This window comes from Lepeophtheirus salmonis, chromosome 5, assembly GCF_016086655.4.
Source record: "Lepeophtheirus salmonis chromosome 5, UVic_Lsal_1.4, whole genome shotgun sequence".
Classification (NCBI taxonomy): Eukaryota; Metazoa; Arthropoda; class Copepoda; order Siphonostomatoida; family Caligidae; genus Lepeophtheirus; species Lepeophtheirus salmonis.
The window spans coordinates 57240263-57265787 of NC_052135.2; the positions used below are offsets into that span (position 1 = coordinate 57240263).

General features: G+C 32.1%; 1 protein-coding gene across 1 annotated transcript in view; it reads right to left on the minus strand.

Moving 5' to 3' along the window:
• The window catches only part of LOC121117989 (polypeptide N-acetylgalactosaminyltransferase 2), a 55258-nt gene extending 44990 nt beyond the window's left edge, over positions 1-10268 (minus strand). Inside the window, exon 1 of the mRNA XM_040712527.2 lies at positions 9601-10268. Within this exon, the coding sequence (XP_040568461.1) occupies positions 9601-9690 (90 nt within the window). The 5' untranslated portion in view covers positions 9691-10268. The remainder of the gene's footprint in view (positions 1-9600) is intronic.
• Between the last annotated feature and the right edge of the window lie 15257 nt (positions 10269-25525).

Below are 25525 nucleotides of genomic sequence, written 5' to 3' on the forward strand. Positions count from 1 at the left end.
TACAAAGTGTAAAACATTCTAGGAAACATCGTTATCAGAGTTTTTGTACTATTACAGATACACCAGTCCAACTCGGCAAATATGTAAATTCAATTATAACTATGAATAGCCTACTTTGTTAATTAATTAATAATTTTAAACTCGATAAACCAAGCCCTAACCCCAAAATATAACCCAGCGGACTAGCATGAAATAGCAAAAAACAATTATTTGCTGTGATCACTTCAAAATGCTCGTGGTAAAATCATTTAGAACCTTTTCTTAAATAGAAATGTAGTATAGACAAAGCCAGATGCAAAGCATGTGGTATTTCATGAGGGGTTGGTATGTGCTCATAGAGCAAAAACAAACAGATGCTCCCTGATTTTTAGATCTGTTTTATATGTATATATGAGACGCTATTTCCAAGTTATTAATGATTTCATCCAAAAACACTTTCATTTTTGAGCATTTCTCCCCTCTTCTTATTATAGAATACCAAAGGGAAAATTAGTAAAAGTAAATTAGTTTAATCATTAATTAAATAAAGTATTAATTAATTTAAAGTATTCTCTAAAGGCAAAGAGGAAAGTATTGTAAAAATACCATATGGCCACAAGGTTACATATTTACTTTCAAAAACCAACCAACCAATCTTTTTCCTCATCATCGATTGTTTTCAGAGATGGGAATCATTTCAAACACATAAGATAACTATATACATGACGTATCAACATAAAATCGATCAGTAAGATTAAATAATCAATTAAGTTATGCTCTTTAAATAATATTAGCAAATTATTTTGATTCGTTGGGCGGAAGCCGGGGTTTTTAAATGTTTTATTGCGTGTGACCAAAATACAATATACAATGTTAAATATAGAAATAGATTCGCTTTGATTTTTTAAAACTGCAACATCTAAGGCCTTAAATTTTGAATGAGGAACATCAAGAAAAAGCTCAAGCCCTTGCCTATAATAACTCTACACTGAAAATTGATAAACAACTAGAGACCAAATCAGCATAATAAGATTAATCTAGTCAGTTAATTGATAAAATATAACTTATATTAATCAATACATAGACTAAATAAAAATATCTCAACGATAGGACTAAAAAAGTAAAAACAACTAATGTTTGTATAAGCTCACAATACATAGAGGCTATGAATTGCATTATAATTAAAGGAAACGTTATCTTAAAGGCTCAAAGTAGATATTTATACTATATGCAATAGACAAATTTCCAATTTTGTCTTCATTAAACTACATTAAATAGCTTTAAGATTAAATAAAGACTTAACATATCCATTAAATTCTACTTTATACAAATGATACACAGTGATATTTGAATTAAATCAAAGTACTATGTACTCAAAATCTTCTTATAATGCCTTGATTTATAGTAATTTGTTTTTTCTGATGGATAAAAGTTGGATCATTAAAGAAAAAATATCTTATTTTTTCCATGGTAATACAGAGTGGTCCATTAAATTAAGAACACTTTGAATTTTAAAATTCAACAAGATATAATTTATTAATTAACAATTGAATTAAAAAAAAAAAATACTACAAAAGGATGTTTGTCTGAGCTCTCTTAATCATTAATGTAGCCACCCTTAGCGCCAATGATGGCTTCCAGGTGGCGGTGGAAGTCCTGGCAACTACTGTGGATGTAGTCATCTGTCACGGCTGACAAGTGCTGGCTGACAGTGGCTTTGAGAGCCTCGGTGTTTGAATGACAGATACTACAGGTCTTCCCCTTGACATGCATCCAAAAGGTGTAGTCGAGGGGGTAGTCATCAGGGCTGTTGGTGAGCCAAAAGTGTAAAAAAAGAGTTCATAAGAGTCTTGTAACTGATTAAAATGGTTTTCTTTTATTCCTGGTGTCCAAAGTGGCCTCTCATTAGGCTCTTTCCACCCACTTTTTTTATATATGTCTGGACAGTCCGGTGTGAAACTTCAATATTTCTTACATGGGCCCTCATGGACTTAAAGGGCCTGGACTGTTTTCTTTAACTCCTCCGGGTCCAGTTTGGTCTTTTTGACAGATACCTTTTTCCACTCCAACGTTTCGGACTAGCTGATGGTGTAGACGGTACTGGAGACGCCCATTTGTTTGGAGTGCACGAATGGAAATTCGTTTATCACGTTCAAGAGTAATTCCAATTTCAATGGACCACCGGGTAGTTAATTTTTATCTACGCTATGGAAATAAGACTGTATAACGATGTAATCACATATTTTTAATACACTTTAGTGGCAGATATATAATAAAACAAGGTATTCGAGGGATAGATTTTGAAAAGACAGTAAGGTTTAACTCATTTTAATCGTTAACATAGATATTTTGACAACCAATCGTTTAATAATTTCCTTAATATGAATGGAAAAAAGCTTTTCATTGTTATAAAATTTGGTTATCTAGAGAACCAAAATGCCCAACATCAACAGAACTGACGTTACGAGAAAAAGCTTTATGTATGTATACTGGAATATTTTGATTTATGAACACTCGAACTACAGTTTAGTGTAGTTTTCAAATAATATGGTCGACTTTAGTAAATTCGAGTTCGAGTTGTACTTGAATCCATCACTATTAGAAACATAATATCAATTAAAAAAATCTTTATTGTCCTACATATTTTTAAATAAACAGAGAGAAGGAAAAAGTATATCACATGCCATTTTTTTCAATTTATATTACATCAAATAAATGAAAAATAATTAATACTACATATTTCATCCAATGAGTTAATGATGAAAAAGTAGTTTGAGAAAAAAGTATGTGTAAAAATGTTTTTTAACATAATTGATAGGGTCGTTTGGAGATCACTTCTTCACAAAAGGTTTTTTTTTTAAATCTATTTAAAAATATATATATATATAATAATAACTTTATTCTAATGGACCATGAGCAAACAAAAGAAAAACATTATCCGCAATGTGGTGTAACAGTCTTGAGCTTCGGGGCTTCGGGACGTAATATAAATTTTTACGGCACTCTCTTTTTGAGTAACATTACTAAATTTATTATGAAATAATATCATATTCAGGAAATTGTATTATTTTGCCACAAGACTTGCCACTCTCTGTCCCTTTGTTTACAAACGAATATAAGTAAACAATGCCCCATTGATTTTATAAACTCGAATAGTGTATTACACATATGCGTAGCTTTGCGTCTCGGTCGTTCCTAGAGAAGGAAATATATTTAATATATGTATGGACTTCAAAGATAATTCTTAGGTCAGATTGAGTAAATGTAATACTATAATGTGTGCTTATACCTAATCAGTGCAACTCCATCTGGCCAATTAAAGGAGTATTAAAAAGAAAAAACTTCGAAATACCGATAATAATGGAAGGGTCGGAACCTCGGGAATTGGAAGAAAATCGGACCCCAGATTGAGACGGAAAAAATCAGTAAATGATTTGAAAACGATTTAACTTCGGTCTACGATCTGAGATCTGGTCAGAACTGAAGTATTAGTCCAAATGGACTTGAAAAAAAACACTTTAGGCCGAACGGCCAAAAATCAGTCTCAGACCGAGTCTCTGCATTTATAAATATGTACATATCAAGAGTACCTCTACATAAAGGGTTGATCTTATCTATTGGTACACATTTTATTATTTTCAATACGGAATGGCATTGTGCCAAATCATAGAGAAGCACAATAGGACACCTTATCTCTTAACAGAAAAAGTTGGGATGGTTGGAAAGAACAAAGAAGATTCTAAATTTTCTCAAGGGGAACGTAAATTTAGAAAAAGTTTTACTCTTTTCTGATGAAAATTTTTTCACCGTTGATGCCACTGTGAACAAATACAACAGCCACTACTACACAACCGAACACTCCGACAACATCTCAACATCAGTGAGACATGTCTTCAGGACAAAAAATCCAGCCGGAACCATAGTCTTGGGCGTTGTGGAATCTGCCTCCAATTTATGTGGAGAGGAAGGAACGGCTCAATGCAGTTGCTTACATCGAACTTCTAGATAAGAAAGTGCACCCTTAGGCCGGATAAAAGTTCAACTTTGCTTTCACTCAAGACGGAGCTCCGTGTCATCGTAACATTAAGACACCGGCCTTCCTGAGAGACAACTTTCCGCACTTTTGGGACCACAACATGTTGATGCCCTCCTCTCCAGACGTGAACCCCTTAAACTACTCTATCTAGGCTTGTCTGGAGGATATTATGTGTACTACTCGTCACAGGAGTATCCAATTTCCAAATGATTTTGTTAAATGAATGTCGGCAAGAATCCACCACTTTTGAAGTATCGGAATCGGTTACTTAATTATTTAGATTATTAGGTAAAAGAAAATGAAGTGAGAATCATATACATATAATAGTTGCTATAAAATAGACCTACATAACGGAATTCAAGTCCATCCATTGAAAATTAAGTTAATTTATTAGTGCAGGCAATATATATGAGTAACCAGGCATAAATTGACTTTTCTTGTCAAGCCCTAATTAATAAAAGGTAAAAAATTTCAAAAAAGTAAATCATTTTGTTATTTATTTAGATAATTATGTTATAGATAATACTGATAAAGAATTAGTATCGTAATCATTCTTAAAGATGGTATCGGAATTGGCTGAAAATTTTGACCCAATACTAGTTTATACCTAAGTACGTAGGCCTAAAATATCTTGCAGAATCTTAAAAGAGTAAATATAATAACAGGTAGCGAGAGATTGCGATTAATTTGAATTTAATTGACACAATTTGTTATTCATGTTTTTTTACTCAAATATTATGTAGATACATCGTTCAAATATCTTGAAATGAAACAAATAAATTCACGAAAATGTATGAAGTATATATAGAAATCCTACTAAACTTAATGCCTACATAAAAGCTCTCCACGAATTAATTATTGTTCAATACATACAACAAATTATTCTAATTAAGTTTTTGACGGCACCGCAAATTCCACTTGAATTATCCAAAATTGATCGTTAAGAATGAGAAATAGACGGATTTTATTTAAAAGGGGCCATATCCGGGTCAATATAAGTCTCATAGAAGCTTTTAAACTATAACTAAAACTCTTGTGCATCTAAAGTCATCCCACAAATTTGAATAATAAGCCAATAGTTGACTCAAATAGATAGGGCTTAATAAATATTGAGTTGTATGTACATATATATAACTAACAAATACATGGGGATTTTCTCCTTTATTTGATTTTTTCCCAATATTGTTTTTATATTGACGGATCACATTTGTATTCTTTGACAAATGAACCTCAATTACTATCAACAAATTATTCGTAATAACCCTTTGAAGAATCGACAAATTGCACTTGAAGAGACCAAAATGTATCGGTATAATATAAGAATGATAAATTGTAGAGTTTAAAAGACACATAACGGGCCAATACAAGTTCCTTAAACCAAATAAAGTTTATACCCATAGCTAATATTCTTGGGTATTTTAGTTCATCCACCAAATTTGAATAATAAGCGTGTAATTGACTCAAATATGTATATAGAAATTGGGGATGTGTGCATATCTGAAGTGAAAAAATGATTGGGATTTTCTTTTCTTCCTGATTTGTTTTCAAAGATTATTTATGTATTATATATCTACAATGTAATATGTACATTCATGCAACAACCTATCTAACTAAGCAATACATAAATTATTTTGACGAAAAGAGCAGAAATTAATCGCTCTTAATTAATTTACTACCATGATATTCAAAAACACAACAAAGAAAGAAATAAGTACATATAGCAATGTTTGCTTTAGTTTATGTATTTTTAAGTCAAGTCATTTTAATCAAGAATCAAATGTAAATAGGGCTTTGTTCTTAAGTATGTATGTATGTATCAAGGAGAAATCGAAAAATGGGCGCCGTTTATGCTTTCCGGTTATTTTTGAAGCACTGAGGGCTTCAATGGGGAAAAAAGTGTAACAACCTTTGGACAGTTATTGGCTCTTTTTTATTGCTCTTCAAAGACATATTTTACATCAAAAACAAAGCTAGAAATTCGTATGGGCGTCCGTAGGATTATATTTAGTGTTGTCTCGGTCCTTATTTAGGACCATGGGCCGCGGTCCAGTCCAGTCCCACTTGTCGGTTCTTAAACAAGGTAAAACCGATCCCTCGTGACGTCAATGAGGGGGCTTTTCCTCCTTTTAATTATTCTCTTACGTAATAACAAATTATATAACCAAGTAACAATATAATATATTCGTATTTTATTGTATTATGATGAAATATGTGCTGCTATAATCTTAATAAATATTTAATATAAATTATTTGGCTTAATAAACCATGGATATTTTTATTAAAAATTCCAAGGACCGACAATTAAGGACCGGTCCCAAGTACAAACAGTCCTAGGACTGACACTACATTAATTATAATATTATTATTTATTTTATTTTTAGAGGGGGGCTTGGTGTTGGATTTTTATTTTATTTTATCCACAGTTGTTTACAAAAATTAAATATTAAAATATTAATATCAAATATTAAATTTTAGAAGAAAACTTTTAAAAATCCATAGTTATTTATAGAAAATTACATTTTTTTTAAAAAATATTAATTTTTTTGAAAAAAAAATTCAAAAATCCACAGTTGTTCACAGAAAATAAAAAAAATTGGGTAAAAATTTGCACTATTAAATTTTCTAGTAAAAAAGCAAAAATTCCACCCCAGTGAACCCCTACTTCGAGATCCATTTGTTGGCCACGAGAGTACTTTTTTCCAACTATGGGACCTCTGGCTATAATGAATTACTTTTATAAATAATCGCGCTACCTCCATGAATTAACACAAGACAAGGACTACTAGAAAGAAAGACTAGACACTAAGTTGAGTCAGCCGTTCATTTGAAGTCCTTTAACTCCTTTCCTCATTATTATTTGTGATGTTATTTAAATGAAACAATAAGAAACAAATTAATGATGGAATCATAGTAAATGCACAGTAGTCAACAGCTGTTCCACTTCTACAATCAATCCTTCTATCTAGTAGTCTTTGCTCAATGTGTATTTGACACTGAGAAGAAAAAATTGTGCACGTTAGATGATTCAGTGATGTCGTATCTGATACCTCAAAACGGACATATCACGAAGAAAGGATTTTATAGGTTAGGACTAAATTGCTCAAGTAGTTATATTAAAAATTGAACGGAAATAAATTAACAAATGAGCGATTCAACGGATTTTTAATAGAAACGAGAAAAATATGAATACGAAGGTCGTAGGTCCAAGCAATCATCATACTAATACACTCTTCGAAGAAAAACCCCATAAAATCATCTTGAGATCCTTCTAAGAAAGGCTGGAGTTAGATTTGATTTTTTTTTTTTGAGGGTGTAGGTGGGGGTTTAACTTTAAATATGAGTTGGCTTTATTTATTTTTGAAAATAAAATGGGGGTCATTTCATTTATACCCCAAGAAATAAAATAAAAATTGTAAAAAAAATTAACGAACGACGAAATGAATGTTTTATTTAATTTTTTAATGCCTTGTATGGGCCCTTTTTGTCCAGACTATGTAAATGTTTAATTTTATAACCTTGGTTTTTTTACTCAATGGAGGTATCCCCCGTCCCTAATTCTGAGCATGGGTTTTTCTTTTATATACACACATTCTAATGAAGAAACTGACATTAGACAAAAGGAAGTCAAACACTAAGACAAAACTATCTTTAAATGTCATAATTTTCAGCTTAAGAAATATGATAGTACGCTTTATATAAATATGTAGATACTAGACAAGATAAACGTCGTGTACAAGTTGGGGGTCTGTACAAGTTTGAATTATTTCAAGTAGATTCTTCAGATTTTGCAATTGAAAAATGACGGAAAGCATTTAGACAGAGGAATTTACAATTTATACGTACGGTGTAATTCTCATAGTAGTTACTAATTGATAAGCATTCCACGGTATATTATAGAATAATCCTAGAATCCAAGGGTTGTTAATTAATTTTTTAATATATGTGCCGTATTAAATAAAAAAGGCTGGGTTAACAAAGTAGAAATTGACAAAAAATGATTATTATTGTTCTAGATATTTTACTTTATAAAAAAGGATCATATGATTTTTTTACAGGCCATTATCCACACTTATATCTTGAAAATAATAGGTTAGGTTATTATAGGCAAGGTTTTGAACTGATTCATAATGGTCCTCATATAAATTTAAGGATATAGATGTTGCAGTTTCTTTAATCATAAGCAATTTATTTCTACGAGGGCCGTTTTAAATGTCCGTGCAAAGTCCGAAAGAAGGCACTACTGACGTGTATCGAGGTTATGTTTAAAGAATTAATTTCTTCTAAAAACATCCAACCCCCCACCCATAAAAATATATATAATCTAGGAGACACGCCTGGATCCATCCACACTCTGTTTTCATGAAAATTCCTCTAGCTTGCTTCTGTGTTGACGGGCACCATATCTATAGTTTAAAAACTATTCAATTGTTGAACTTATCACTTAATTGTAATCAGTAGTACAAATATATCCGAGACAATTGAAACCTCTTGTTTAATTATTTGAAAAATATAAATACATAGAATATAATTAATATTGTATTACATACTCGCAAAGATTGTAATAGAAATATCTTATGCTGAGTGAAACACGCATAAATTATCATACTATTCCAATGAGAATATCTACAAGATTTAAGGGTACTTTTTATGCAATTTGAACTCTTCTTGATTAAAAACCCACTTCGTACCCTGCCTAAGGGACTTTAATCTAATTCCCCTCAAAACATAAAATATATAGCTTAAAAAAAATAAAACAATCTTCAAATAAAATGAGAAAAACATCATTTTTATTTCATATAAATATATACAACTTGATATGACTTCATGGACATATTGGAGTCAATTATAGGATTTTTATACAAATTTGTGGGATTATTTATGATAGCCAAGTATTTTTGCTGTAGTTGAGAACCTTTATTTGATTTAAAAGGCTTATATTGGCCCTGATATGGCCCCTTTCAACTATAAAATATAGCAAATTATTATTCCTTTATTGTAAAATAAATCAATTTTGATACTTAAAGTGCAATTGCTGGGCTTTCAAAGGGTTAATAAGAATAATTTGTACATAGAAATGAATGATAATTTGCCCAAGAATACAAATGCAATCCATACTCAATTTTGAGAAAAATCATTCTAGTTTGCTTTCGTGTCGACGAGTCACATTTTACGTTAATTGAAGTGTTTTTCCCCACAATATATTGATGATTAAAAAACACTTCACTTACACAGTCGTCATCATGTATTATAGACCCTATTTTCATATCCCCTCCATTATCCCATTATCTATTTTCATAACTAGTTAAAAAATACCAAATACAAATAAATAAAACCAAAAAATAATTGATAGCCTCGCAATTTATTTACTAAAAAATAAGATTCGAAATTAAATTCACTTTCTCAAAATGGACAGAAAGGAAAAAGCCTCACTCACGCTGATATCAGCCCTGGCCTTGGATATTATCTTTATCCCTACACATATTTTGCCCCTGTGCATTCCGTTGCGCATAAGGCACCGCAATAGTTAAGTCTCTCCCCGTTATCTAACAATTAACTTCCATTAAAAATGTCTTATGATCCCTTACCTTATCATCCCTTTGGTAAAGATATAGGAAGAGTCCAGTGGCCCAAAGAAAGGACAACAGAACGAGGCCCTTACATTTACGTCGTCTCATCGTCTCACAGACTCAAAACTAAAAATCCCCTCTCAATAAACACTCAAACACATCAATTAAATATAATTATACGAGTTAATAGTAATACTATTTGGAATCAGCGTAAATCGTCGCTCTTCCGGCTACCTACGCCAGGACTTGGAGCACAACTGTCAAGTAGCAGAATGTTTGTCTCTTGCGTTCGGAGAACTTATTTTTATCTATGTTGTAATAATAAGAAGAACAAGAAGTACTACTCCGGCCGGCTTTATTATCCTTCTTTTTTCTTTTTCCTCCCTTCTTCACTTTCACACTCCCTCAGCTCCTTCTCTCTTCTTCTCGAGCAAGCGACCTACTAGCTACTACCTCTCTCCTCACCAGAGGGGTGCGCTTTGAAATTATATTAATTAAACGTTTTGTTTTTCCCCAATCCATGATGATCCAGTAGGAAGACATTTAAGAACTGTTTTCGACATTATTGTCGTTCTTATAACAGAGATGAGATTATTGTATCCGGGATGAGTTTTCCTTAATATGAGGGTGTTTTTCATGCATTCTTCAATGACGCCTTTCACTATTTGCCTCCTTCTCACGGAGCTTCTTCTTCTTCTCTATCCTTGGATATTCTTACTATACAGCTTTCTTTTCATCCTTTATTGTTATTATTTGTGAAAAAATGACTCTAAAATTATCTGTGTCCTGGTAATATTTATGTTTATTATATTATAACTTGGATTTTTATCTTATAATCATAGTTTAGAACATAATATGGTATCCCGCTATGGCTAAACGAAAAGAAGCCTAAAGCCTTAGGTGGTCACCCTGACCATTTGAAGAATGTTAGGGAGTAGAGCAGCTTAGCTAGCAAAAAAAAAAAAATAAGCACAAGACTTACTGTGTATCAAGCAAGCACATAGACAGGAATTACTCCGTTTTTTAACATTATCTCTGTTGATTTGAGACTAATTATGACTTAGAAACACTGGATACTTCTTGTAATGTATTGGAGTCTCGCAATATTATAAATACTATATCATATTCTACAGTGGCCTTAAAAATCCATTTATTTACTACATAATTAATCATACACCCTTTTTTTTGAAGGAAGTTTCATGCATCTATCAATGTTATTAGTTTATTCATTATTTATTTTTTTAATTAAACTTTTTGATCAAAGGGTGCATCAATGAAAGGCACCCCCTCTCTTTTGGCTAGAATAGATGGGGCGCATGCCACTGCCGTTGTACACATGTTTTGTATGAAGGGGCTCTTAGCAAAAAATGTATTAGTGTAGGGGGGGGAGGGCCCTAGTATAGTCAAGTTTGGGAAACCTTGGCTTAGGAAATATTATAGTTATAAAATTTATCAGGCTCCGACAAGCTTAGTATCGGACCTGGATCCATATCTACCCCACCCCTTCCCTCTTTCATTTACAGGGTGTCCACGATAAATTGGAACTACTTTAAACTTCATCCAGATCCATAATGTGGATATTCAGGGTTAAATTATACTAATATAAAAGGTTGCGTGAACAATACAGTATAACTTCCACCACAATTGTTTTGACAACAAACAATATTCATCATGGATCAAGCAAGGAGAGACGCCATCCTCGAATTGGCTCGCACGGGACACAAGCCCTCTGCTATCTACAAGCTTCTTAACTATCCCAAGACCACGGTGTACCGGGTCTTCAATGCCTGGGAGGTTGATGGGAAGGTCTGCCGCAATGCCCACAACATGAGAAGTGACCGAATCCGCACTCCCCACTTCCTTGAAGGCCTCCGGAAATCCATCAAGGCTTCGCCGGGGACTTCCTTGTCCAGGTTGGCCAAGAACCGTGGAGTGAGCAAGCAGCTGGTCTCCAAGGATGTGAATGAGGACCTCAGGTACAGGTCATACCGAATGGCCAAATAACACATCCTCACGGCATCCACGAAGGCCACCAGGCTCACCAACGGTAAGCGTCTCCTCAATGACCTGAAGAGCCATAGAGGAAGAATCATCTTCTTCTCCGACGAGAAGAACTGGACTGACGACAGAAGCTACAACGTCCAAAATGACAGGTGGCTTGCCAAAGAGAGAGAAGATGTCCCTGCAGTCTTCACCACAAAGTTCCCGGCCACCATGATGACCCTGGATGTCATCTACAGCACCGGTGAGGTGATGCCTCCTTTCTTCTTCAATCCCAAGGAAAGGGTTAACGCGATAAGGTACTGCGAAGTCATGGAGGAGTTTGTCATCCCCTGGATAAAGGATACGGCCGCTGGGAGGGAGTTCATATTCCAACAAAACTCCGCACCTGCACACATCACCATAAGGTCCACTAACCTCTTCAACTCCCACGACATCACTTTCTGGGATTGCAACACCTGGCCCTCCAACTCACCCGACCTCAATCTGTGTGATTACCACTGGTAGGGGAAGTTGGAGAGGGAGGTGTGCAAGGTCAGCCACAAGAGCATCGCAGCCCTGAAGGGCTCCTTTAAGAGGAAGTCATCAGGGCATGCAAATCCTTTAGGGGCAGGATGGAGAAGATTGTGGCTGCTGAGGGAGGACATGTTGAATAAATTTATTGTTTAATATCATGTTTAACTTTTTCATATTAACAAATACACTCCAAATTCCATTTTTATCAAGCAGGTTGAGTTTTAAGATAGTTCCAATTTATTGTGGACACCTTGTGGAGCATTAAACCCCTTTTCCAGATCCATATGAAGCCCTTAGCTATTTGGAACTCAGATATAACTGGATCACCCTAGCGACGCATAAAAAAAAATGTAAAACGCGTAATTGAACAATAAAAACTTAGATAATTGACTTATTGATTTGAGCTAATTTATTTTTTAATAATATATATTGTATTTTCTTTATATATTCTATATAGGAACAAAAGTATAAGAACTGAGACCGATAAGTAATATATTAAAGTATCAGTTAGACTTTGTTGGTTCCAGTTCTAACGGATCAATAAAAGGAACCGCTTGAACTGATAGAACCGATAAGGGCACAACCTTGCTAAAATGGATTAAAAACGGTTAATATATCGTTATTTCGGTAGTATACATAGATAAAAATTAACTATTACAATGGAATTCATAATGATATTTTGTTCTAAGTACCCTACCACTCTCGTCTGTAATCGAGCAACAACAAAAAAAATGTATACATTTTAACAGTAGATATCACTTTGATTTAAAGAAAATATCACTGTTTATCAAAAGCAGAAAACCGATTGGGCTTTGAGTGTAGAATTTTAATAATGGGGGTAAAGAGTTGCCTAGCCCCAGGACGTCGGGTACTGATTTTTCGTGCCCTGGGCACAACATTTGATTCTGTCGATCATATTTAACAACTAATTTTAAGTAGATACTTCTTTAAATTCAAGATTAAAGTTATATATTTGGAACTCATTATTCCAGGCGTGAAGGGAAAGTCCTTAACCTGCAAATCTAAAGTCCAAGTTGAGCCTCAAGTCTTTACCAACAAGTCCAAGTCCATGAATGTATTCATTAAATCAAGTTCAAGTCCGTAAATATTTTCGCTAGTCTTAGCTTTTGAGTCCAAGTCAAGTCTCGAGTCTTTGATTGTTTGATCTATTCGAGTTTAAAGTCTCGATTCCATGGTCATATCTCTGCTGTTAGTGTTCCAAATTCCGAATAAATGAAGCCCATCAATCATTATTCCCCTGTTCATTCTTTAACATAATTAATCAATATTAGAATGAACGTTCCGTGATCTTTAGGACTCACCCCATTTGACTCCTTAGTTAACTGTTATAATAAAACAAACATTAATTATATATATCTATTTTATGAAATTTGTTAAAAACTTTTAGCGGAGTCACATCTCCTCCTTTACTAAGTACACTGATGATTTTATATATTTGAAAAGTAAGAAATGGAAAAACAAGTATCAACAGGTTAATAAAAGAATGAGTGACGTCTATCCAAATATAGCACACGTTCTCTGCTCAAGCCATTAATTTTATAGAGTATAGACTGTTGATTGTTTTCACATCACTTCACTTATATGGAAGTCAGCCATCTAGAAGAAGGCATAAATATTCAAATTGTATAAGAATAAACCCTTTCTTCTTTTTAATTAAGTAGAATAATCAATGTTAATCGACTGTGTGTCTAAATACCTACTAATAGGACCGACAAACTTTTGGAATTCAACTTTTACGGATTTCCAGAAGAAATTGTGTATCTTTTTATTTTTCTTAAAATTGAGTCTGGATTCAATTTGTAGCCTTCAACTAATAAGGTGTTAATTTCGTTCCTTGCTACGGGAAGAGTTGCAAATTTGATGAGCTGAATTCAACTGCAATTTGTGGAAAATCAATAAATCGGCAAAGTTGATAAGCATACTCAAATAATACCAGAAATATGTCAGCATGTTGCGTTAAAATTTGAAGTGTTCTAAAATAATGTGATGTAATCCAACTTCTAAAAAAGGTGAAATAAAACTTAATCTCTAACTATGTTCAAATAATTATTAATATTATTTAGAGTACAAACGGAGTGTATATTCGCCTCCCTTTTGATAGCCCTTTTAAGCCTTTGGGATATTTTGCTTGACTCAAATAGTAAACAGGGTAATAAAACTTGAAATATCGAGCCTCCTGGCCTTCATGATCTCTACCAGAGGGTGGAATGAGGTTGTCGTGTATGAGGCAATCCCTACTAGACAGCCCTCTTGATGGTCTTAGCAGCTGCAAATATGTCGTTAGCGAGGTGATTGGTTGATGTGGAGGTCCGTCTTGATCTTCTTCTCCAAGCTGGGCACAGAACTCTGAATCCCTTTTTAAATTGTGCCCTCCACTTCCTGCTTTCCTGAACAGGTGTTCTCCAGCATTCTTTATCTTGGCCACCTTGATGTACCACTTGTAAAATATTTATTTAAGCTCTTACCCCCTACCAGGACAAAACATTTTCAGATTCAGTGACAAGGCCTCCGCAGGATTACATTTCTGATTGCGGTTGGTTGGTTGGTTCTTGGTTTTAAAATCTGAATAAAAATTCAACAATCCTAAAGGTATTGACAAATAATTTATTTTTTTAAATGTTTTTTTTTTTCAAAAATGCATGTATCTTCTCAAAAAATTTCGAAAATTCATATCTATTGTCACAAAGTTAAGTTTTTATTTAAAAAAATTCAAAATACACAGCTGCTCACAAAAAATTTACTTTTTTGGACAAAACTTTCAAAAATCTTTAGCTTTTCACAAAAAATTTCAAAAATTCTTAGCTATTCTCAATAATTATTTTTTTTGGAAAAAAAAGTCTCATAATAAAAAATTTTTGAGAAAAATAAGTCTCATAATAAAAAATTTTTGAGAAAAATTTATAATATTAAATTTTTCTAGTGAAAGTTTGTTTATGCACAAAAGATGGCTGAAGCAGAATGTCAAAAAATAATCGCTAAACCTTCCTATATTAATGAAGAAATTGGCATTATGTAACAGTTTTCATTTTGCTGGCAGTCCCTGTATATTCAACTAAACTTGTCTAAGCCTCTTGTTGCATAACTTTCACTTCATTTTTACATAATTCTATTAAATGAAAACATTTTTGAAGACACATTTATTCCTTTCATGCTAAGAATTTTAAAAGTATATTTATGTTAATACAATTTAAATTCATATTTAAAATATAATTCTAAGTAAAATATAAGGTAAATAGTTCTCAAAAGTACATTGATACTTTTGAGATGGAGGTTTTTAATTTGTTTCACAGCTACAAATATACTGCACATCCTGTTTACCAGGAGCATAAGTGATAGTTATGGGGGTTCTTTGAAGTGGCGGTGGTATTTTTTAACAAGTATGTATCGAGGTCTCATAGTTGCCCTATATAAATGTTTGTTGCCTTGGGTACAATATTCGAAATTAGATTGGTGGTTTATTGTCGCCCATCTAGAGATAGGAAAACTATCAAGGGATTATTAGATGGGGCATACCCATCTGTTGACAGGGGCATCGGCAGGGGTAGGCTGAAGCGACTGTAGTCCACCCCACCAAAATTAAGAAATGTTTGATTTTTACTATATCCCTCATAAACATTCTCTTTTACCCGTAAGTCAAAAATTGTTATTTCGTCATATATATATAACAAAGACAAAGGTACTAATTTAAATGAGTGTGTAAATTTGATTTATGTTGAAATTTTTCTCCAAACAAATTAATATTTGAAATTTTATATTTGACATTTAATTTTTGATTTTTTTTTCCAAAATCCTATGATCGCCCTTGGTAGATGGGACAAATCTGTAGATAAATCACTATAAATGTACTATAATTACCATCAATTTTCTGCAAATGAAAAATTTCTTACAGGCAATCCTCCAATCACGATCATAAACACTTTTTTTTTTTTTTTTTTTTTTTTCATGATTTAAACTTTACACATTACATACTTCAAAAGGTTGTATGTATATAATTAGAGAGGTCCTTCATATTTTCACAACAGTTCTTTACCACTTGAGAAGAATACTCCATCTAACATTCGAAAGCAGATTAAAGAATGACTAAGTAACTATGTAATAGCAAGGTTATATTTTGAATGGTTTCGTGCGAAGTATAAATATAAATAAATACCTTCGTTACTAAAACTCAGTATCTACTAATTTTTTTTAACTACAATCAACGATGGTATATAAAATATATTTGTACAATGCATTAAAATATTAATTAAATGTTTAACCGCAGATGATTTGATTTCACCGTTACAATAAACTTACATAAAAATATACTTTGTACTTTTGATTTTTCTATTTTTTGAAGCATATCATTTTTGGAGGGTTTAGATTACGGATTTTTTTTGAAAAAAAAACCTGCCAAAAATCAAAAATTCATAGCTATTAACATAATCTTAAATTTTTTGAAAAAAAATTAACAAATTAAATTTCAAATATTAAATTTTTTCAAAAACAATTTAAAAAGTTATCTCTTTTAGAATATCATTTCAAAAGTCAATAGAATCTCATACAAATTTTAAAATATTTCAAATATTAAATTTTTTCGAAAAATAAATTAAAAAATTCACAGCTATTCAGAATTTTTTTAAGATATTGTTTGCTTTGTTTCGAATAAGCAAAGTTATAGTAAAGAGCAAACATTCTTTCATTTGGGGGGCTACAACCCATGCAGTCCCCTCCTTACGGACACCCCTGGTTGTTTTTATACTTCAAGTTCATGTAGAGTCTCAAGTCTTCTCTCAGAAGTCTACTAAAAAAGCTTTACTTCAATTATTTATTAACTTGAAATCGTCCAATTAATTTTTTATATTATTGGGGAAAATATAGTTTTGATTCATAAATATAAAGAAAAAAGTCATTTTAATGATGACAATTAACAATATAGACGTACGATTGATACGAAACCATTTTAAGAAAGAAAAAAATATTTAGTCATCTTCGTTTTATGTGTGTACTAAGTGTAACTACTTATTTTATATAGATTGTATGACTTATATTTTCATTGACTTACAATTGTGTCCTTTTATTATTTATAGTGCTTTTATTTTTTAAAGCTGCTATAATTATTATTTCATTCTTGATGAGATAAGAGGTCTCAGTAAAAATCAGTAATTTCAAGAGTTGTACGTACAACTCTTGAAAATTAACATTGTTAAATGGTTGGGAAGTTATAAGTTGGCAACCTTTTCTGCTACATATTTTCAAGTTATCATAAATCTGGTGTGTTTTTTAGCTGGCCTATTAATTTATCATTGGTAATATAAAGAAGGATTTTTTTTTTCCTAAGCAGTTATCGTTATTATTTAATTTACTGAGTATTGTACATCCTTTCCTAAATAGATTCAATGTGTGCTCATAAAAGACGAAGAAACCCCTGAAGAATTTTTGCATAATAATAATTGTAATTCCTTGTTGGACTCAGAGTAGAATTTGAACATTTCCGTGTGTTCATATCAGATGGAGAGTAAGGCTAAGGATTTGTTGTTGAGGTATAATTGTAAGTCTTTGCTGGACTCAGAGTAGAAATGAGGATCGTCATTGGAGTAATTCCTTGTATATTACCTTTTTTCCTCCTCCCTTGCCACAGCTGATTGTTGCTGATCTAACGAAACGTCATGACGGCTAAACTGTCCTACTCTCAAACATTTTCAAATTATCAAGGTTACCTTGTTCATTTACGGGTGTTTTTTTTTGGTTTTTTTACCATAACGAAAATGTTTATCTTTTACAATCCTAGTAATGTTCATTCATTCATGGTTTAGTAATGATCACAATCATTAAGGACTTCTTGGAATTTTGTAATTCTTGAAAGGGAGTGAAAATATAATTTTATTATTGTAATTCACTCCTTGCATATGTACATCTCGTAAAATTTATTTTAAAATGTGATTAATTGTGGTTTTCTTTTTTTTTTTTTTAGTTATTGTATTCTTCAAAAAAGGAAAAGAAAAAAAAAGATTTCGTCATCACTAAGGTCGTTGTCAAACAATAAACAATAGAGTCGTTTTCACGTGAGGTATGACTTATGAGATCAGTCATCATGAGGGAGGCATCAGCTAACAATTTGAAAAGATTTAAACTCTTAAATTTGAAAAATTGTGAATTATTGACATTGTCAGTCAATAATTAATATTTAATTAATTAATTTGTCAGTCAAACATTAGGAACTCCACAGAAATTCAAACATGGATAACAAAGGAATATTTGAATACACTTCGGGACGAAATACTCAACAAACTTCAAAATGAAGAATAAATAATCGTACTTTCCAGACTCTAAGTCGCATCAAATAAATAAACAACATAAAAGTAATTAAATTATTCAAAACCATTGAGTTCTTCAGCTTCAGAATCACTAAAAAATAACTCCGCAAACTCAATGTCTAACAAGCTTTTCGCTTAATGAAAATCTTCTTCCAGCTGGTCAATTACCATTCACTAAAGCATACTTAATCACTTTAAGTTTGAATGTTAAAGTATAAGCTCTTGTATTTAAAGGCATGATATAACGATTATAGTGATGATCTATTCTAAAATAAGAGACAGAACAATATATTCAATGTTATTAAAATTCGTTAAATGATTACCGGTAAATACATTTAAAGTAAATTCATTACATGTTTTTTCATTCCTAGTGAATTAATCCCTGTTTTAAAGAGGGATATTTAATGATATCATACGGTTTATGTTTCTAAACTAGTTAGTAGTTTTTTGTAACGCTGTAGACCAGGGCCTCATAATCTTTTTTCTCAAATTCTCCGGATTTAGTTAGTCAACTCTCAATTTCTCACCACAGCATCAGTCTTTGACAAATTCGATATCAACACTTGCAGTGTTTCAGCATTTAGTACGTAAATCGAATACACTTTTTTTGGTGCCATTTTACAGCCATTTATTTATTTTTCTGCATATCTTATATTTGTTACTAATCTCATGGAAATATATATAAAAAGATTCATTGAGTTTTTTTCTCATTTTATTTTGCCATAAAAAACAAACATACCAAAAATCCAATACTAGACGCAAATAGGTTAATGAGACTTCTGCATTTGTTTTGCCTTGATGAGTGCCTCAATGTTCGGTTCCACTTTTGAAATGGTGCAGCACAATCAGATTCAAGATAAATCAGACGGTTGTGCGATTTGGTATTGGTCTCAAACATGCTCGAAAACGCTGAACATACAGGAATGTGAAGAGAAATGCAACCAGCCGCCAATGCAAGGAAATTATGCAAACCATGGATATTGGCCCAGAATGCGTTTAGGGTTTCCCCTACAAAAACAGCATTTGCTGCGGACTCATGCACCAGATCAAGAAACTGGTCTTCGATGTTTTCTTCCGGGAAGTTGTCAACCTGAAACATGAAGGGATACGTCGTGAACTCCATCATTGAGATGTCACTTTTGAAGTACGGAAAAGAGTCCTGAAACTCGTCCAGCAGCCTGTTGAGGCAGATGATGGCTTTGTTCTTGAGATGCAACAGTAGTGAGCTTGCGGGAGCTGTTGTTAACATTTCTAACCCAGCAGTGTTGTCACTTTACCCAAAAATGACTTGTAATACCTCATAGATTGGTTGTTTTTCTTATTAAAACAGTCTGTAAATGGTTGAGATTTGAAATTGAAATTAGTTAAATTTTAAAATAGTGGTGGTTTTGTCCGACCAGTTATTCCCCAATGGTTAGGAACCCTGCTGTAGAGTGAGAGACCGAGGAACTTGCTTATTGACATTTCTTAGCAGTAAAGATGGGTGGTTTCCAAAGAAAAAACTAATTATAGCGATTAGAAACAGAAAAACGGTTAGTGCGTGTATGTGTGTGTTATATTTTAATGATTAACATTCCTTTATAGACCATTGTGTTTCAAACATCTGTCTCTAATAAGAAGTTTATAAATTATTGCCTTTCTTTATAATACTAATATAGAGAGTCAATAGAGGTTTGAATAAAATGGCTAATAAAACGTGCCCGTATGTCTAGATTGATATAAATCGATCAAATTAATGTAAATGATGAATATAAGGAAAACATATTGGACTTCAACTTCGACCTCAGAAAGATCCTTGTTACCTATTGCATGCCTCAATCCAGTGTCAATCATGCTACTTTTAACAAACTCCTGGAGAAATACAACGGACAATCCGTCCCTTGGCGAAGAATCATATTAATTTATTGGAGGATGTTGGTCAAGATGTCATCTCTATAATCAAAGAAAAAGTTGATGGAAATGATATTGTCGTAGCCGTTTAGTAGGAGATTAAAGATAATCAGGAGTGATCAATTACAGCTTTATTGATGGGTCCTTTGCATGGCTATTTTCCGGGTAGCCCATATGTCATTAACGTGATGAACAACAAAAATGCTAATGGCAGTAACATTATTGATAAATTTTTTTGCTGATTTCGGCCAAAAATAATTACCTATTGCTCTAAATCTCCACGATGACATATTATAAAACTTTATGAAGTTAAGAGTAGTTGCCTGGATAAATAATTAAAATTTGAATACATCAATTAATTTTTCTGTTTTCTTTTTATAGATGAGCATTCTCTATGTATGAAATATAAGCAGGATTCTGCAAGCTAAGCGAATGTCATAAAAATATGGCCACTTTAAAAGACAGAGATCACAATGGATGTGGAGCCATTATAAATAATGCTAAGATTAGCCTCACTGCTTATAAGTTGGACTCGGGGTAGAATAAAAGATCGAAGTAATTCCAGCTTATATATTCTAACTATATATGGAATCGGGTTAGTGTTTATTTCCTTTTTCTCACGGTTGCTTGGGGTTGATCTAATAAAAAGACACGAAAGATAAGTTGCTTACCTCCACAGCCGTTCTTCAAATTGTCAGGGTTACCACGTTCATTTTCAGTTTTTTTTTAATATGACCAAAATGCTAAGGATTTTCATCACTAGTTTAAAGTCTATGTAAGACCTTGTTGTATTTAGAGTAGAATTGAGGTTCGATATCCGAGTAATTCTAGCCTATATGTCCTTGCAATATAAGGCATGGGATTTGTGTTTATTTCCTTTCTCTGACAGCTGCTTGCAGCTGATATAATGATATTTAATCTACTCTCTTACCTAAAATGCTTCAAATTGTCAGTGTAACGACGTTAATTTAGAGTCTTTTTTCATAGTGATGCTTACAATTTACAGTCCTACTTATTAAAAATATAAATGTGCACATTTTAGCTTCATCTCATTTCATTGGTTATAACTTGTACAAAAAATTCCAACTTAAACAATGACATATAAATAAATAGTCTTGGTTTTTGTTTTAAGTAGTATATATATGTATTCATACTGTTTATTTATAAAACAAGAACACTGATTTATTTGTTTTTTAATTAAATATATACATGTAGAATATTGTAGATGTATATACTTGTAAACTTTAAGTGAATAGTACTAAGTTAAAAATTACACAAGATATAATATATTATTTCAAAGAAAAACAGATTTTTCTTCAGGGAAGAAAAACACGCTTGACACACAGATGTGTGTTGACTTGTATAATGACTTTTTTATATCTTCATATCCCTACATCCTTTTAGATGATTTTTTATATAGAATTTGAATAAAATGTAATTTTATTAGTTACGTAAGTATATAACGCCACCCATAAAATGTTTTTAAAGTTTTGTTATTAGTTTATATACAGGGTGGGGATTTTAAATCTGGAACAAGCTTAACCCTTAATATCTTGGCAATCGGGATGTTTATGTTTTTGAAAGCGTGCTCATCAGATTTAACTGACAAAAAAATAAAATAAAAGTAAACATTTTGGAAATTTCTTCCAAATACGAACATCGTGCGGCCATTCTGATGGGATGTGACTAAACCTTCAAGGAGTCTGATTGGTTGCGAAGACCTGCAAGAAATACTCATGATCGTTCTGAGAGTTAAAAAAATGCATTTCAGACTTCCTGAAGCAAAAGGGTAAAGGAAATGTAGTCTCCTGGCTCCCCTGACTTGAATCCCTTGGACTACTATGTGTAGGACGTCTTGGAGAGAGAGTCCAATAAACGTGAACGTAAATTTTTTGACTCCTTCCGGGCTTCCATTCTTTAGGCAGTGTGTAACATGGACACGGAGTTCCTCATCAAGGCCTGTGCCAGGTTCTAGACCAGGTTAGAGGCTGTGGTTGAAGCTGGATATGGTTGGTTTGAGTGAGACTTCAATATGCACCTCTGCACGCAGGAGCAATATATTTGTAAATTAATTTTGGGAAAATAATTGTACTATACATTGTCCTTTAATTTTCTAGATTCTATATCTGCACCTTGTGCATTCATAGTTTTGGATATAAATAGTAAATTATAATTCAATTTGCAAAAAAAGCCAAAAAAAAAAAAATAATAATCCTGCAGACGGCCCTGTGATTTCAATTTTAAAACAAAGAAATAAATCAATGATACAGTTACTTTTTGCCAAACTAAAAATACAACAGCGCCAAGTTAAATCAAAATTTGAATACATTAATTAATTTTTCTCTTTTATTTTGTTGGATGAACTTACCCCATGCAAAAAATATAAGTAGGATTCTATAAGCTGTTTGAATTAAGATTATTAGAGGAGATGGATTAAAATTCTAACATTATTTTCTATTAAAATATTTATTGTTTTGTTCTGTATATTTATAATTTAATAGATAATTTGGATCTATCTATTAGTTTAATTTTGTACATTTAACTTATAATTGAAAGTAATAATTTATATTATTATTTCTTGCTTAATCCTTCTTTTTAAACTTAGAATTATAAATATATTTCTAAATGCTATACCTTGTTGCTTGATTTATAATTTATTAATGCCATAGGAATATAGTTCTTAACTAATTAGTTGAATGTACTCTGTACCTCAATTAAAAATACCTTTTTATCAAATAATTTTATTTATACCTACAAAAATGATAACAAAGCAAGCAGCTGATTATCACAACATTATTTTAATCAATGGTACCATAAGTTTTCCTCTCCCTTCTCCTCCCGTTCTTACAAACATCCCATCTCTACTTATGAGCTATGTATATTTGAATTGTGAGGGAAGGAAAGGAAGATAGGAGAAGAAGAGCAATCACGGATTTTACTTCTATCTCCCAAGATACCAATAAATAATCTCCACGGATTCCATTCCTACTCACTATTAAATACTATCCATAAACACCATAACTTATATCCGCCTCCTATCCATTAATAGTCACCTCCAGTGTCAACTGAATACTAGATATATACTAGTGTCATATCGTTAATTAAAATTAATGAAAATGATCCAATTCAATTTTAGCCCAACTCGTCCAGGAGGCTTATTATCTTTATAGTACTCTGCTGAAAAAAAAATTAAATTCGGCCCCAACAAATATCTTCTGATCATATCAAAATCTTCAAATCCAAAAACATATGTTCTCTGTCAATGGAATCATTAGTTTAGTTTGAGAAAAGCAATTACTTTTACAATTCTGTTTGACTTAATTGAAAGGCGGGCACTAAATGCTATTGTACATATGAATTGTCTCCATGATTTATATTTCAAATCAGGACTAAAATATTCGTTATATAAAAGTTAAACTATTTTTGTCTGGAACGAGATATATGTCTAAGCCAAAAAAGTATTTATGTGTTACTAATGGCAATTTCCAAAAATATTGGCATAAGTATATAAATTGCAAAGAAGTGGCCGGAAAAATTATTCTTTCTAGAGTACTTAAAATATGCTCTTGCATGCAAAAAGTAGGGCTAAAATTGTATTTAATTTTAAGGCCTCCCCTTCCCCCTCTATCAAAACAGATCTGTCATGACAATAAGAATCCCTGATCATGGTTAAATACTTGATTGTTTCTAACTTTTACATTAGTTTCTTTAATTCATCCCTATTAAGCATTATATTTTCAATGTATGGTATTATGATAGTTAACGATAATTGAGTATTTTCTCAAATCAAATACTCAAAGTTTATTTTACTTTTAATTTCTTTTATATTGGAAATTAAGTTGATCCTCATATAAGTTTAGTTTTTAATTTTTTAAAAGATATTACATAAAGTTTCTTTATAATTTATCCTAAGATTTTAGTCTGATATTTAATATTCTAAATTTTTGACAGCGACAGTTGTCTTTTGCACTAAATAATACAAATTATATTTACTGTTGTTCAATTTTTCAGAAATAATTATGCATAGATACACAAAAACAAGTATTAAATTTTGTTCGACAGTTTCTTTGAACCACAATTCCTGGTTGAATCGGAAGTCTGTTAACTAGAAGTCCTATTCAGAAAATAATACAACTTAAACAGGCCTATGACACCGGGTGGGGAGAGAATTACGGGCGTGCTACACATACCTACAATAGCTACAATCTAGCTGTCAAATTTGTTGAAGAGACAACGTTTTTTTTGTCAAAAGTATGAATGTATGTCGCCTAAATGTGTGTTTAAAATTAATATTCATTCTTGTCAATTTAAAAAAAAAAAACCTACTCACATTCTGTCACAATTTTCCAATACACTTTTTTGTAGACATTTAAATCAAACGATGATCAAAACATATGGAATACATTTTGCCTACACGTTTTATAATAAACTTAATTCATTTATTAGTTTCTTTCCTTAGAGCGTCCTTTTTTTTATAATATGTAAACGAAAAAAAATGGCATGTTGGAGCTGCAAATAGTGTAGTGTCAGTCCTTATTAATTCCGTCCAGTTCAGTCTAGTAATAGGAATAAATCCTATAAGTACTTGGGATCGGCCTTTAAGACTGTCAGGATTAGAACTGATAGTAAAAAGAAGAAAAAAAGTTAAATGAAATCATCAAAGACCGAACTTAGTATATTTTAGAAATGATATTCAGGACTCAATTGAACCGAGACTGAACTGTAGGGGAATGAAGTCTTCTTCTTTTTTTTTTTTTTTTGTTTGTCTAAATAATCAATTATTACAATATATATACTTTAAATAAAAATACATGTTTTTTGTAAAATTAAATTACGGGAGAAAATAAGTAATGAGTGGTTCGTAATACAATAACATCCCTACTTCTCTCTCACTCTCAAAGTTCTCGGTAATAATAAGAACTAGTAGTAAATAATTAATAAAATCCAGCTCCTTAAGCCCTTCTCGTCAAAATAGTTAAAAATATGCATATTTAACGACCGTAATATTTTAAATTCTCTATTTATAAAATCATCGAGGCCAGACGTTCTTATGATTTTGAGTGTTGTTCGGTTGAAATATATTTTGTAAAAAAATTTCATTACCATAGTATCTGCTTTTTGGTGAGTCGTTGTTATGAGGGGCATAGCTTCAAGCCAATCTTCTTTCTTCATTTCTATGCCATACCCCTCTCATATTTTTTTCCACAATTTTCATCACAGGT